The sequence below is a fragment of the Eretmochelys imbricata genome, chromosome 15 (genome assembly GCF_965152235.1).
Source record: "Eretmochelys imbricata isolate rEreImb1 chromosome 15, rEreImb1.hap1, whole genome shotgun sequence".
Classification (NCBI taxonomy): Eukaryota; Metazoa; Chordata; order Testudines; family Cheloniidae; genus Eretmochelys; species Eretmochelys imbricata.
Window position 1 is genome coordinate 26630732 of NC_135586.1, and position 16802 is coordinate 26647533.

The 16802-nt window shown below is 41.2% G+C and overlaps 1 protein-coding gene across 2 annotated transcripts in view; it reads left to right on the top strand.

Annotated features, from left to right (window-relative positions):
* TMEM120B (transmembrane protein 120B) overlaps positions 1–16802 on the top strand; it is a 42305-nt gene that overhangs the window by 18442 nt on the left and 7061 nt on the right. For both annotated transcript variants that reach the window (XM_077834610.1, XM_077834611.1), the window contains 5 exons: positions 2316–2405; positions 14189–14254; positions 15295–15356; positions 15812–15904; positions 16402–16466. In XM_077834610.1, coding sequence (XP_077690736.1) covers positions 2316–2405; positions 14189–14254; positions 15295–15356; positions 15812–15904; positions 16402–16466 — 376 coding nt within the window. The remainder of the gene's footprint in view (positions 1–2315; positions 2406–14188; positions 14255–15294; positions 15357–15811; positions 15905–16401; positions 16467–16802) is intronic.

Here is a 16802-nt window from a genome sequence, read left to right on the forward strand (position 1 = left end):
ACAAATCAGACGTCAAGAACGATAACATTCAAAAACCAGTCAGAGAACACGTCAATCTCTTTGGTCACTCGATTACAGACCTAAAAGTGGCAATTCTTCAACAAAAAACCTTTAAAAACTGACTCCAACGAGAGACTGCTGAATTGGATATAATTTGCAAACTGAATACAATTAACTTAGGCTTGAATAAAGACTGGGAGTGGATGTGTCATTACACAAAGTAAAACTATTTCCCCTTGTTTATTTCCCCCACTACTGTTCCTCACACGTTCTTGTCAACTGCTGGAAATGGCCCACCTTGATTATCACTACAAAAGGTCCCCCCCCTCCCCCCGGCTCACCTGCTGGTAATAGCTCACCTTACCTGATCACTCTTGTTACAGTCTGTATAGTAACACCCACTGTTTCATGTTCTCTGTGTATATAAAATCTCCCCACTTTATTTTCCACTGCATGCATCCGATGAAGTGAGCTGTAGCTCACGAAAGCTTATGCTCAAATAAATTTGTTAGTCTCTAAGGTGCCACAAGTACTCCTTTTCTTTTTGTTTGTCTGAGTATCAGAGGGGTAGCTGTGTTAGTCTGTATCCACAAAAACAACGAGGAGTCCAGTGGCACCTTCATGGGTTAAAAAAAAAACCTACTTCAGATGTATGAAGAAGTGGGTTTTTTACCCACGAAAGCTTATGCCCAAATAAATCTGTCAGTCTTTAAAGTGCCACTGGACTCCTCGTTGTTTTTGTTTGTGTGAGCAATTGGTTGAACAAGAAGTAGGACTCAGTGCACTTGTAGCCTCTGAAGTTTTACATTGTTTTTGTTTTTGAGTGCAGTTATGTAACAAAAAAAAAATCTACATTTGTAAGTTGCACTTTCAGGACAGAGAGATTGCACTACAGTACTTGTAGGACGTGAATTGAAATACTATTTCTTTTTATCATTTTTACAGTGCAAATATTTGTAATCAAAATATACACTTTGATTTCAATTACAACACATAATACATAGATATAGATAGATATATCTATGAAAATGTAGAAAAACATACAAAACATTTAATAAATTTCAACTGGTAGTCTCTTGTTTAACAGTGTGATTAAAACTGCGATTAATCGTGATTGATTTAATTTGAGTTAATCGCATGAGTTAACTCAGTGGATCTCAAACTTTTTTTACTGGTGACCCCTTTCACATTGCAAGCCTCTGAGTGCGACCTCCCCCCTCCACTCCCCCAATAAGTTAAACACACTGTTTAATATATTTAACACCATTATAAATGCTGGAGGCAAGCGGGGTTTGGGGTGGAGGTTGACAACTCGCGAGCCCCCTAGCGGGTCCTAATCCCCAGTTTGAGAACCCCCACGTTAACTGCAATTAACCAACAGCCCTATTTAATCATTTGTTTATTTATGTATTTAGCTCAGCTTGGACAATGCTAGACTCATTGGGGTTTTTTTGTTTTTTGTTTTTTCTTGCTGGTGGTAATGCACTATGACAGCATTGTAATTTTGGGACTGCAAACATTGCAGGGGAATGTGCAAATCAAAGCAAACGCTGTCCTTTCTAAAAGTAAATTAAAAGCAATGAAAATGTCTCTGGCATTGTACGACTTCTTGTATTTAATTGTGAGCAAAACTTGAGCCTGGCCCTCCTGTTAAGCTCCCTTTTAAATCTGCCATGAATGCAACATCATTTGTTAAGGATATAATTCCCTGGAATGCACAAATGCTCAGGGTTGTTTAGACTTTAAACTTTAGGAAGTCAAAATAGAGGAGTTTTTCAGGTCTTGAAAACAGAGTACAGTGCTCTACTGTGTTGTTAGTTGATTGGATTTATATAGATCTAATCGTATCTGCTCATTAAATTAGCCTGAAAATGCCTGTGTAAATTGGATCATCTGCTTCTTCTATGGAGCACTCCCTCCTTCAAATGGAATTAATGTCATCTCTACACACCTGCTCATCAACCTGGGATCCCAAGTCTTTTTTTTTTTTTTATCATATAGCACTTTCCCAGTCTCCCAAAGTAACAGAGTCTATTTCTTCCCTTCCTCCCCCTCCCCCCCCGCAAAAAAAAATTTGCATAGTTCTTGAAGAAAAGACAAGGTGTAGGGGTTATGTAGGAGGGTTTTCAGCAGGACTAGTCATGTGTAACATTAAGCATGTACCTAAGGGTTTGGAGGATCAGGGCCTTAATGTCTGTGGTTTCACACAAACTATTTTTCACTTACACTGTTCTTGGGGTAGGGAGGAGAATAATCTTGAAATGGATATTTATCGTAACAAGATTTGCTTGTTTTTGTTACTCTTTTTTTAATAGGGTGACAGATGAAGTGTTTAACTTCCTGTTGGTGTGGTATTATTGCACATTGACAATAAGGGAAAGCATTCTCATCAACAATGGATCAAGGTACCATATGATATTCCAAAGTAATTCAAAGCACAGGATTCATTTAAAACAAAAAGGCAAAGATGGTTTGTTGGATTCCCAGTGAGGTTGGGATAAAAATCCTGCTAAGTCCTTTTTATTTGACCCTTTTGAACATCCATTTCCAAACACACACATCCACTTGGGGGTGAGAAAAACAAAGGCAAGTTATGAAGAAACTGTGCCTTGATCCCTTACACCAGAGTGCTGAATGTGCTTATATTAATAAACTAGTTTTTAGTGAGTTAGTAATAAGCTAGTTTGTCTTTATAGAAACTGAACTGGCAGGGTTTCCTGCGAATGTGAAAGATTGACAGTCTAAATATGCTTTAATTTTGCACTTTCCTTTGACTACCTCCTCACACCTTTAACTCAGTCTAAGGTGACACTATCATAAGCATAAGACATAATTGAAGATCATCTGCATCACTGATTTCATCTCCGTGCAGATGTTAGATGCCACCCTCATAATTCAATAATATATACATTCTCTGAGACTACAGTTGATGTTAAGAACATAAGAATGGCCATACTGGGTCAAGACCAAAGGTCCATCCAGCCCAGTATCCTGTCTACCGACAGTGGCCAGTGCCAGATGCCCCAGAGGGAGTGAACCTAACAGGTAATGATCAAGTGATCTCTCTCCCACCATCCATCTCCACCCTCTGACAAACAGAGGCTAGGGACACCATTCCTTACCCCCCATCCTGGCTAATAGCCATTAATGGACTTAACCTCCACGAATTTATCCAGTTCTCGTTTAAACCCTGTTATAGTCCTAGCCTTCACAACCTCCTCAGGCAAGGAGTTTCTCCAGCAAGGTTGACTGTGCGCTGAGTGAAGAAGAACTTCCTTTTATTTGTTTTAAACCTGCTACCCATTCATTTCATGTAGTGGCCCCTAGTTCTTATATTATGGGAACAAGTAAATAACTTTTCCTTATTCACTTTCTCCACACCACTCATGATTTTATATACCTTGATCATATCCCCCCTTAGACTCCTCTTTTCCAAGCTGAAAAGTCCTAGCCTCTTTAATCTCTCCTTTATATGAGACCCGTTCCAAGCCCCTAATAATTTTAGTTGTCCTTTTCTGAACCTTTTCTAATGCCTGTGTATCTTTTTTGAGATGAGGAGACCACATCTGTACACACTAGTCAAGATATGGGCGTACCATGGATTTATATAAGGGCAATAAGATATTCTCCATCTTATTCTCTATCCCTTTTTTAATGATTCCTAACATCCAGTTTGCTTTTTTGACGGCCGCTGCATGCTGCGTGGACATCTTCAGAGAACTATCCACGATGACTCCAAGATCTTTCTCCTGATTAGTTGTAGCTAAATTAGCCCCCATCATATTATATTTATAGTTGGCGTTATTTTTTCCAATGTGCATTACTTTACATTTAATTGGGGATTGGTCCTGCTTCGAGCAGGGGGTTGGACTAGATGACCTCCTGAGGTCCCTTCCAACCCTGATATTCTAGGATTCTATGATTTATCCACATTAAATTTCATTTTCCATTTTGTTGCCCAATCACTTAGTTTTGTGAGATCTTTTTGAAGTTCTTCACAGTCTGCTTTGGTCTTAACTATCTTGAGCAGTTTAGTATTGTCTGCAAACTTTGCCACCTCCCTGTTTACCCCTTTCTCTAGATCGTTTATACATAAATTGAATAGGATTGGTCCTAGGACTGACCCTTGGGGAACACCACTAGTTACCCCTCTCCATTCTGAAAATTTACCATTTATTCCTACCCTTAATTTACATAAGAGCCTTTGGTGAGGGACCTTGTCAAAGGCTTTCTGGAAATCTAAGTACACTATGTCCATTGGAGCCCCCTTGTCCACATGTTTGTTTGACCCCCTCAAAGAACTCTAGTAAGACATGATCTCCCTTTACAAAAACCATGTTGACTTTTGCGTAACAATGTATGTTCTTCTATGTGTCTGACAACTTTATTCTTTACTATTGTTTCAACTAATTTGCCCGGTGCTGATGTTAGACTTACCGGTCTGTAATTGCCAGGATCACCTCTAGAGCCCTTCTTAAATATTGGCGTTACATTAGCTATCTTCCAGTCATTGGGTACAGTAGCTTCTTTAAAGGACAGTTAATAGTTCCACAATTTCACATTTGAGTTCTTTCAGAATTCTTGGTACCATCTGGTCCCAGTGCCTTGTTACTGTTAAGTTTCTCAATTAATTCCAAAACCTCCTCAGTGACACTTCAATCTGTGACAATTCCTCAGATTTGTCACCTACAAAAGACGGCTCAGGTTTGGGAATTTCCCTAACATCCTCCGCTGTGAAGACTGACACAAAGAATTCATTTAGTTTCTCTGCGATGACTTTATTGTCTTTAAGTGCTTCTTTTGTATCTCGATCGTCCAGGGGCCCCACTGGTTGTTTAGCCGGCTTCCTGCTTCTGATATACTTAAAAAACATTTTATTACCTTTTGAGTTTTTGGCTAGCTGTTCTTCAAACTCCTTTTTGCCTTTTCTTATTACATTTTTACATTTAATTTGGCTGTGTTTATGCTCCTTTCTATTTACCTCACTAGGATTTGACTTCGACTTTTTAAAAGATGCCTTTTTATCTCTCACTGCTTCTTTTACATGGTTGTTAAGCCATGGTGGCTCTCTTTTTTTTAGTTCTTTTACTGTGTTTTTAATTTGGGGTATACATTTAAGTTGAGCCTCTATTATGGTGTCTTTGAAAAATGTCCATGCAGCTTGCAGGGGTTTCACTCTAGTCAGTGTACCTTTTAATTTCTGTTTAACTAACTTCCTCATTTTTGTATAGTTCCCCTTTCTGAAATTAAATGCCACAGTGTTGGGCTGTTGAGGTGTTCTTCCCACCACAGGAATGTTAAATGTTGTTCTATTATGGTTACTATTTCCAAGCGGTCCTGTTATAGTTACCTCTTGGACCAGATCCTGCGCTCCACTCAGGACTAGATCGAGAGTTACATCTCCCCTTGTGGGTTCCTGTACCAGCTGCTCCAAGAAGCAGTCATTTAAAGTATCGAGACATTTTGTCTCTGCATTTCATCCTGAGGTGACATGTACCCAGTCAATATGGGGATAATTGAAATCCCCCACTATTACTGAGGTTTTTTTTTTTTATTTTGATGGTCTCTCTCTAATCTCCCTTAGCATTTCATCGTCCCTATCACTGCCCTGGTCAGGTGGTCGATAATAGATCCCTACTGTTATGTTCTTATTAGGGCATTGAATTACTATCCATAGAAATTCTATGGAACATGTGGATTCATTTAAGATTTTTATTTCATTTGATTATACATATAGTGCCACTCCCCCACTACCCACGACCTGTTCTGTCCTTCCAATATTTTTGTACCCTGGAATATCTTAGCCAAAAGCCTACAGAGAAGACTGTATTTTTGTAGCTTTCCAGAAGCCTTGTATTTTGGAACTGCATTAATATCTCTCACCCTTCTTTCAAAATCACAGTAGAAACTCTGATTCCATACTAAAAAGGAATGCAGAAAAGCCTAACTGTGGTCTAGATTTATAATGTGATTTATCTGGTTGTAGAAATAGATAATGAATGCATTTCCAGCTCTTGATAGAGGTCGATTTATACCATGTAGCAAAACATATATCTAAACTACAATGGTGGGGGGGAATCCGATGTTAAAGTAGATATAATTTAATAGCGGTAAAAATAGTACACACTTGTTAAAAATTAAAAATAAACGAAAGCCCCCAAACACTATCTCTCTCAATAACCTCATAGTCTAAATTGTTTTTTATTTAATGTTTCCTCTTTAAAAATGTATGCTTTCAATATAAATATCCTAAATTATTTGCAGATTCATTTATAGCTGGAGTTGCTCTTCGGAAGTTTCCAGTATTGCCAATTCAAGTTACATCATCACCATGAAAACTGCTATTGTTCCTCAAAATGTATATACTTAGTCACACCTAACTATAATGCTAGATGCTACAAATAACTGGAACATTACTATAACTGAAAGAAACGCATGAAAACGTTTCTCTGTTTTTCAATTTTGGTTATTTTATGCATTTGACAGCTCTTTGTGCGTAGCCAGTTTCACTGTTCCCCTTATAGTCAGTCAGCCTCTCTTGCTGAAGAGACTTTTATAAACATCAGTGGAGGAGCAGAAAAATCTCTTGAATCTTACTTCAAAGGAATTTAAAAAATAATAATTTCATAGTATTTAGAGCAGTGAATTTAAAAAACAAAACAGAATCTCTTTCCCCCTGCCCCCAAACAAAAAAAAACAAAGAAAAGAAAAACAGGTGACAGTCAGTCAATCGAAGATAAATCAAGTTGACAGTGTCCTTTTCAGTCAAACCATGTTAGGGAATAACCTTGCACTTCTAGGGGACCTGACGACGTGACCTGAATATTCTTTCCTCCCCCTACCACCCTGAGATCTTCAGATTCCCTGGTCTGAGTGGTAGAAATTGTAGCTGCATCCCCAGAGTCCTACAGCATTCCAAAGAAGCATTACTAACGATGGCTTTGAACTAGGGATGTCCTGCGTTCCCTTCCTTATGGCTGGAAATATAGCCGCTAAAAAACACACGCAACCTCTGGGAGACATGACACAACACTCTGCAAGATCACTGTTTGCTTGATTTTTGTTGTTTAAGCCCTGTGTATATTCCACAAGCCATCAGTGCAAATGCTGAGATGTGCTGTGCTGCATACACTTTTAGCAGTGATTATAGTGAGTGCCATTTCAGGACCTCTCCCAATGTCCTAGTAGCCAGCCAACTCGCATTCCTCAAGTGCCTGGCTAGAAAGGACAATAATGGGGACTTATTCACTCAGTTGACTTCATTATTTCTTCTGTACACTGGTGTAACGGAGACACAAATTGGGGCTCATTATTGCTTGTGAAGTCAGATCTGATGGCCCCCTGCTGAGTTGCTACTCATCCATTGTAGATTGGCCCTCACAAGGGAAAACACACACACAATCTAGACAATGAATACACACGCGCGCTACTGCTGTATTAATTGGTTCTCTCTCTAATTTGGCTTGTTTGCCACACTTTGAATAAGCAAAACTACTTTACTTCAACTTCACTTATGCATCCTTGTCCAATAAACACTACCCTGGGGAACCAAATGGCTTATAAATTCCCTCTTAATTGAACTTAATACATGAGTAAACCAACTAAAATGGTGGTGGTAGAAGACTTGTGTTGACAGCACGCTATGCATATAATTAAGCAGTAATGAATGAGGTGCAGAATGTTTACTAAGGTTTAATGACCAACTGGGAGGAGTTTATGGCCATTTATTTCAATCAGTCACTTTTCCAAAGCCTTGTACTAAAGTAATTTCTCCTATTACATACTAAAAAGCGAGAGGCAGAGAACCTCCATGTGTAATGGTGGTTGAGGGGTGTGTGTACATTTCTGGGGAAACTCGTGCCTAATTAGCGAATACTGTTGCTTGCAGTCTTCAGAGATGATTCATCCAGGTTGATCTGTATTACCGGTGAAGCTACAACGCTGTGAATATAATCACAGCATTGTAGCAACAATTACTTTTATAAGTACCAGCATACTGGCATAAAACTAACAATTGTAGCCACAGAACTGTTGTTAAAAAACCCCTCTCATGTAAGATAGAGATTTTGCTTCTAGTTTCATTTCAGGAAAGCAGTTGTCTCTAGACCAGTGGTTTTCAAACTGCGGGTCGCGACCAAGTACTGGGTCACGGCATGTAAGGCACTGGGTCATGGGGGCTCTGGTCAGCACCACCGACTGGGCCGTTAAAAGTCCCGTTGACAGTGCTGCCCAGCTAAGGCAGGCTAGTCCCTACCTGTTCTGACGCTGCGCTGCGCCCCGGAAGCAGCCAGCAGCAGGTCTTGCTCCTAAGTGGGGGTGTATGGGGGAGGGCAGCACAGGGCTGCAGCTGTATCACTGTAATGTTTCAGGTGTAAACAAGCCCTTACAATCGTGAATTAAGCTTCACAAACCCTCTGTGAAGTAAAGGAAGTGGTAGTCTCATATTCTACAACTAGGGAAACTGAAACACAGAAGACATTAAGCAACTAGTCTGAAGTCATGCGCAACCAGGAATTGTCCCAGTCTTGCATGTTAGTCACAGCACCAACAGTTTCCTCATTTAAACAACTCAACATTGGCCTAATGCTTCCAAAACTAACACCATTTCAATATCTGAAACTAACCTATCCCATTGTGATATTTGTATATTTCTTGATTACGCCTCAGTAAAGTCTCGCGATATTCTTTTGTTTTAAATTTTGAAGCTTTCTCTTTATTAATATTATAAGAAACTCACTCAGTAAAATCAAGACTGAAGTTAAATTTATTTGTATAACATTATAGGAATGTACATAGTAGGTAGCACTTACAATATCTTGGCAGCAGTCATGATTCTATTAGACAGTGCTTTGATTGCTACTTTCCTCCCATGCTAGACAGTCTGTCAGCATTTAAGATGCTTCCTACCTCAACTCCCTTCTCAAGCTAGTGCAGGTGTTGCATAGATAATGCTGTCTAGAATAGAGTAATGGGAGCTTAGTCTCCTGCCTAATTCTCCTCCTTGCTGAGAGATACTGCATTGTACAAATCCACCTCCCTTCATGCCTAAAGATGCTCTAGTAATAAGTTGTATCTGCTTGCAGACTTCAAGTAGTCAGACTAGTGCGCTATGTTGCTTCCTTTTGGCCTGGTTTACTCTGCAAAGTTAGGTCAATGTAAGTCCCCTTGCGTTGACCTAGTTGTGCGTGTCTCTACACTTAAATTGGTCTCCCATTGATTGTAAGCTCTCCATTATGCCAGCATAGTAACACCGCCTCCCTGAGTGGCGTTGAGTCGTGGTCAATATATTGAGGTCAATGCAGTGCAAGTGTAGACATTGCATTCCCTACGTCAACCCTAACAGTCCTCCAGCAGCTGTCTCACAATGTCTGACATTGATCATTCTGGTCACAGTTGTGAATTCTGCTGCCCAGGGGTCATGGAGACCAGAAGACTTCTCTTGCCCTTTAAATCCCTGCGAAGTTTTGAAGTTTTAAATTTATTAATGCCTTTTCCGGATTGTTCATCTTGGCGAGGACACAATAACAGAGGGCTTCAAGGTGTGCAGCTGACCATGTCAGCTATATGCTTCCACTTGGAGTAGACCGATGATATTTAATCTCATGGGCCTGTGGGGAGAAGAGGCTATGCAAACACAGCCACAAATCAGCCATAGAAACGTGGACATCTATAGGCAGATTGAACGGGGGATGCAGGAGAAAGGGTATGACAGGGAGCAGCAGCAGTGCTGTGCGAAAGTGAAGAAACTGTGGCAGGCATACCAGAAAGCCAGGGAGGCCAACAGTCAACTTGATGCTGAGCCACAGAACTGCCACTTTTACAAAGAACTGCATGCCGTACTTGGAGGAAACCCCACCAGCATCTTGCACGCCTCCAGGGAGCCTGAGGCCCCTGGTTTGAACAGCGAGGAGGAGGATGTGGGACGTGTGACCGTGGGTGGGGAGATTGTTGAGCCGTGCTGTGAGCCAGGACCTGTTTGAGACTCCACAGTCTAGTCAGTCCTGGCAGTTGAGCACAAGTGAACCTGATACAGGGGAAAGAACCTTGGGTAAGTGTGTAAATGTATTTCCCATTACAGTGATGGTGCCCCCAACTTAGCAGAACATAGCTATTGACTTGCCTTTAATTTATTTGTACTAGAAGAGCTAGTGGTACAACAGGTAAAATCTGCTTTTCATTCCCCTATGGAGTTAGGCGGGGGACTCCTTATGGAGCAGTTTATGTACCTGGGGTTGTCCCTTGAGTTCTTCTGAGAGATCTCGATGAAACTTCCACAGAGGTACTTTGCAATGTTCTCCAAAAGGTTTCTAGGGACGGCAGCCTTATTTCTTCCACTGAGGTAGGACCCTTTTCCATGCCAGTCAGCAATAATTTTGGGCACTATTTCGTAAACAGGTTAGCAGCATACTGGCCCAGGCGGCTTTGGAATGCCAGGAGCAACTATGTTATCTGTGCCTTTGTTACTCTCAGGAGTGTGAGATCAGCTGAAATCACCACCATCTGTGGAAAGTGGTGACCGTGTTCAGTGCCATGGCCATATACTCAGTTTCATGCAACTGGGCTATTCCCACGTCATTTCCCTCAGCCCTGGCCAGCCATACTCACCATGTGAGTGGGGCCGTGAACAAGCACTCCGAAGCAGAAGTGTCAATAATCGTGTCTTGTTTAAAACCTTAGGAGAGCAAGGGAAGGGAGTTCTGAACCTTAACTTTTGCTTTCTGTTGTACCATTGTCAGTATAGTCACCTCTGTCTGTTTTATCTGCAGCTGCTTGAGGGGCTCCCAGATCAGGAGGAGAAAGAAGAGAACTTGGGATGATGTGTTCAGTGAGATCCTGGAAGCCAGAGCTGTGTCAGACCATGAACAGAGGCCCTGGAGGATGAATACTGCAGACTCTAGGGAGAAAGGTCCAGGAGCTGGAGAGGGAGATGCACCAGGACGTAACGGAGCTTTTCCAACAGCAAACACAGATGCTGTAGACACTTGTGGACCTACAGGGTCCACAATCCCAGGCTCATCTCCCTTTGCAGTCCCTGGAGAACTCCAGAATGGCAACTCCCTACATCTCTACACCCACTCAACATTCCACATGGCATCAGGGATACATCCCTACCCCTCCACACTGGGGGACATCATGGACAAACACAACTTCAGCTACAGTTGCTGTATGTATAGCTAACATGGACATGAATGTTCTGTCCCCTTCTTTATGCTCTGTTCCATAAATTTATTAAGGTTGTAATATATTTGCTTTTAACTTTCACAGATTTTTTTTTTTCCTTTTTCTGAAGTGTGGTTACTCAATAAAATTATTATTTGGAAAATAATTCCTGCAGAATGGCTGGCAGTACTGAAAGCACCCACTTGTGATTGTACACTTTTGTCATTGATCTTATGAGCTATGATTATTACACTGTGTTTGACATAAATGTACAGCATGCACCACAAAAGTAATAGGTACACATCTATGAATGCAACACTGACCATGCACCAAGTGCCACACAATTCCTAACAGGTTCCCAAACCTCAGGGCTGGGCAGAGCACAGTACACCACAACACATCATTGTGACTCTGTTAAGTGCTCTTTCAAAGCCTCCCTGAGTTGTGTAGCTCCGTGTTGTGCTTTTCTGATTGCCCTTGCGTCAGGCTGTTCCAATGCAGCAGGCGGCCATTCCCCCTCCGCCCTGGCAGCAACTTTCCTTCCTTGGCGTCACAGACGTTATGCAGGATGCAGTGGGCATATCCCCATCGAGATATTATTCTCTCTGAGATCCAATCTTGCGAGTAAACAACACCAGCATCTCTTCAGGCTACCAAAAGCATATTTGGCTGCTGTTATGCGCCCACTTGAGCCGGCAGTTGATTCTTTCCTTGGTGTTGTCGAGGTGTATGGTTTACGGCTTCATGAGCTATGGGAGCAAGCAGTAGACTGGGACCCCCAGGATCGCTACTGGCATTTCAACGTCCCCAAAGGTGAAGGGGAAGCCCCTGCCTGGAGCTTTCTGAACAGTCCTGTGTTCTTAAAGGTGCAAGCATCATGTGCCTTTCCTGACCAGCAAACATTGATGTCGGTGAAGTGTCTTGAGTGAGCTACAAGAGCTTGCATAACCACAGAAAAATAGCCCTTTCTGTTGATTACTCTGTGGCAAAGGGGTGTGGTGCCAGAATAGGGATATGCATGTTGTCCATTGCTCCACCCCCAATTCCGGAACCTCATTGCTGAAAATCCATCCATTTTGGCCTGCACGTTGCCAAGAGTCACAGTCCTGAGCAGGAGACTATTAATGGCCCTTCACACTTGCATGACAGTGGTCCCCAACAGTGGATTTTCCAACTCCAAAATGATTTCTCACAGCAGCAATCCAGTGTTGCAAGTTTCCACAGTGCGATTGCCACTTGGTTCTCCATTGTCTGTGCAATTCCCTTTGTAGTGTCCCTGCACTGGAGAGCTGGGTTGAGCTCAGCACACAGATCCAGGAATGTGGTCTTGTGCATCTGAAAGTTCTGAAACCACTGCTCATCATCCCAAATCTTCATTATGATGTGATTCCACCAGTCAGTGCTCATTTGTCAGGCCCAGAAGTGGTGCTCCACCACTTGCAGCTGTTCCATGAATGCCACCAACAATCTTGAATTGATTCTTGCTGTGGGACACAGCAATCTGACATCCAGGACATTGTCCTGTTCCCTGTGGTTCTTGTCGTTCTGCAAATACTGGAGGATTGTGCGTTTTGTGCTCGCAGTGCGCATGACAAGAGTGCAGAGCTGTGTAGGCTCCGTGCTTCAGTCACACGTAGTGGACAGCAACAAGTCCTGTGTGCGTTCGTGGGACTTTCAAGTCCTGTGACGTTATAGGGTGGAGAAAGTTGGATGCTGGGAAGTTGACCTCTTGCTCCCAGTTCCCTGTGTAACTAGTTTCTGCCCCACCATGCATTGCCAAAACTTACCGAAAGACAATGCGGTGGATGGTGGTGAGTTGCACGCTGAGATGCTTACAGTACAGTGTGCTGTGCATTGACACAAGCACTCCTGGTGAGTACTTGCAGCACTAATGCAAGGCACCAAGTATGCACGCACACAAGCGATGTACCCAACTGTGGCAGCCTTATGCCACCGTAACTTTGGTCGGCAAAAGTTTGTAGTGCAGCCGTGCCCTTTCACTCGCTCACCTCGTGAGTTCCCTTAATGCGTTGCTGGTGCAACTTGTGCAATATCAATTAGAAAAACAAAGTGTGTGTTGGGGGGGGGGGTGTTTGTGTTGGTTCTGCCTCTGAACATCATCCCCTTTCTTCTGTGTGTGGGTTCAGCAGAACATCACATCCCTTTTCTCTGTGTGTGTGTGTGTGTGTGTGTGTGTGTGTGTGTGTGCAGCAGAACATCACTCCATTTCTTGCTGCACACAGTCACTTCTATCGCATCCTCTAAAATAAAGTAGCTTGCAGGCCTAAGGCTGCCTGGATGTTGCTGTTTAGGCAGGTGGTGCCCAGAAGAGGGCATTCCCCCTCTAGGCTGATGTTTGGGGGGGGGGGTGTGTGGTAATGGCACTTACTCACACTTCTAATGATTTTCTGCTATTATTACATAATTGAAATATAGTGGGGTGGAGTTCAGTGACCTCTGAGAGCATCACCGACAAAATGTATCCTTTATGTATGCTGAGGAAAATGGAGAGGCCAACGGTGTGAACCCAGAATGGAGAGCATTGGAATGTTCTTCCTGATGGGATCTGGTTGGGGAAGATTAAGTCTGCTGCTCACTGGTGCTTTTTTATGACTGAAAATGAATGGGAACTGTGGGCTTTCTTGGGATTTCTTGCAATTTCGTTGACTGTTACAATTGTGAACTGTAGAAATAAAACAATGGCTGCTTTTGCCTCCCAGTAACATTGAATAGACTCTGTATTTAATCTCACAGTGGTAGATTGTTTTGACTTAAGACTGTGATGTTCCTGTTTTTCAAACCTCACTTATTTTATACTGATTGATTTATTTATTTATCCTAGCTCAGGAAATGATTAGTACTGATCTGGCCAAACTATTTTAGCACATTCTGCTCAGACTCATAACTTTCTCCAGCTTATGCCATCGCGTTCCATCTCAATATCGAAAGGCTGGCTTTAAATTTAGGGTGCATGTTTTGTGACTTTCCTCCCTACTCTTCTTAATTACCTGTTTTCTTTTCTTTTAAGGATTAAGGGCTGGTGGGTGTCTCATCATTATGTCTCCACATTTCTATCTGGAGTAATGTTAACATGGTAAGTTTTTCTCTTTACTCCGCTGACAGATTTTCATTAATGGTTTTAAACCCTCCTCGGAGACATCTAAAGTGACCTGATATAAATGTGTTTTCCCAGGCACTTGCTGCAGCTTTGTGCCTTACACGTTTTCTCTGGTGTGACATTTGGAATGATAAATATAGAGCTACTGGAGAGTTCACAGCTACAGCTCCATTAAAACAACACCTCAGTAGCTGAAATGGGGGCAGCAAAATGTCTGAATCTCCCTGATTTGCTGCTCTATATAAAGATCTAAGAAACTTATATTAAAGAACAAGCAGATAAATCTCTCTCTATAGACAATAAATGACATGAATTATATTCAATAAATCTTTGGGGTTTTTTATCTGTTTATAATCTGGGTTCAGCAAAATGAAAGTAACATTCAAACTCGGTTTTGTTTTGGTTTTTAATTTTTATCTCCTGATTAGGATGATTGTGCAAACAGTTTGAAATGTTGTTTTGTGTAACTTAACAAAACCTTGATTAAAGTAGTCTCACTTATCATCTTTTTATATATATGTTTAATATAAAAATCCTTTTATTTCAGTCACCATTTAACTTCTTTATTAAAACCACAGGAACAGAAATAGTTTGTATGAAAACAATTAAATTACTTCTCCCCTCAAGTGCACACACCTATGTTGATTGGGTTTTTTGCAAATATTGCTGAATGATTTGATCATTGGCTATAGAATACTGCCATTTAATTAACAAGAAAAAGCAACATTCCAAATTAGAGAAAAGAACCCAGGGAAACCCAATGAGATAACTCTGGGTTGAAGGCAACTTGTGATGTTTGGACATTTACTGACACCATAAGCTTTGCCATATGCTTTGGTAAAAGCTGAGATCTGCAGCCTAGTGGGCCGCACTGGATAACAAGAATAACTGCTTATGTCATTCACTGATTGGATCAGACTTGACTGAAATAGGGAGAAGGAAATTTATATTACTTTTTGTTTCTTATTAAACCAAAAGTGTGAATCTTTTTTCTTTTTTACACCCCTCTCTATCAGGCCAGATGGACTCATGTATCAAATGTTTCGCAATCAATTTTTAGCATTTTCAATTTTTCAGAGTAAGTATATCTTACCTTGCTAATTCTTGAATGAAATATGGATCCTCTACACTTCTGCTCCTTAAATACTAAGGTTTCTAGAGGATCTTTTGTATTAAACTAAGGGCTTGTCTACAGCTGAAACACTTCAGGGGCACTGTTATAGCACTTCACTATAGACCTGCCCCACTGAGAGGCGGTAGCTAGGTTGATAGCACTAGGTCAATTAAATAATTCTTCAGTCTAAACCGGGGGGGGTTAGACCAGCTTAACTACATGGCTCAGGGGTATGGATTTTTCACACCTCTGAGCCATGTAGGTGGGTTGACCTAACTTTTTAGTGTGGACCAGGCCTACATTAGCTGATAGCAATGAATTAACTCTTCTTACTGTTTGTGTTAGAGTAGCCAGTGCAACATGATTTTGTTTTCTCCCTCCCAGTTCCAGCTAAAATGAATAATTCCTTTGTTTTCCAGGCTGTGTACAGTTCCTACAATATTATTATCAAAGTGGCTGCCTTTACAGACTCTGTGCATTAGGGAAAAGAAACCACTTGGATCTTACAGTAGGTGAGTGGTTTTGTAACCCCTAATTTAGTTTTACAAAAACTATGTAAGTTACATTCAGCAGCTAATTGACTTAAAGTTTTAAATGTGATTTCTCAAAAAGCCTATTTTCACTTCCTCAGAGTATCTCAAAGCTTTCACAGCATCATTCCACTATCCTTCCATGCTTATTTTGAGTATGTAGGTGTTAGCAACAGGAGACTGAAACTAAACGATTTATGAACCTTTTGTTATGTTGGACAAAAAGGATAGTATTAAACTGATATATTGAAGTCTTTGTAATCTTAAATGTAAAAATTGTATCTTTTGTCATTTGTTGTCTTATATACAGCCATAAGCATCCAGGGTGCTTTACATACAGTGCAGAGCTCCTTGTCCTGAACTTCTTATCTGAAGAAGACATAGAAAGTAATAACAGATGATGGTGCAGGAGAGTGGTGGGGTTGTGTTGGCATGAAGGTACTAATTTATTTGTCTCTCCTAATGTTCTGGCCTTACAGAAGGATTTCAGTCTTGGATGTGGCGAGGGCTGACCTTCCTCCTTCCCTTCCTGTTCTTTGGGCATGTAAGTTGGAGAACCTGGCTTCTAAATATTTCACTGATTTGTTTTATCTGAACATAAAGACCCAGGATTGTCAGAGTTGTTAGTGCTGTAATTGTAGCAAAACACAAAGTTGCCTCTTGGATCACATAGTACATATGGTAACTGTGTTCCACAGCTGGAAATTGAGTATCCCTTTTAGGAAGAAGTTATGAAATGGTTGAAAGTAGGAAAACTAGTTTAACACAGATTATTCCAGAAACTCCCTTTTAATGAAGATACATCTGGTTGGTTGGTGGTTTTTTTTTTTTTTGTTTTTTTTTTGTATGAGACCATGAAGAAGACCTTTAACCTTTGTAA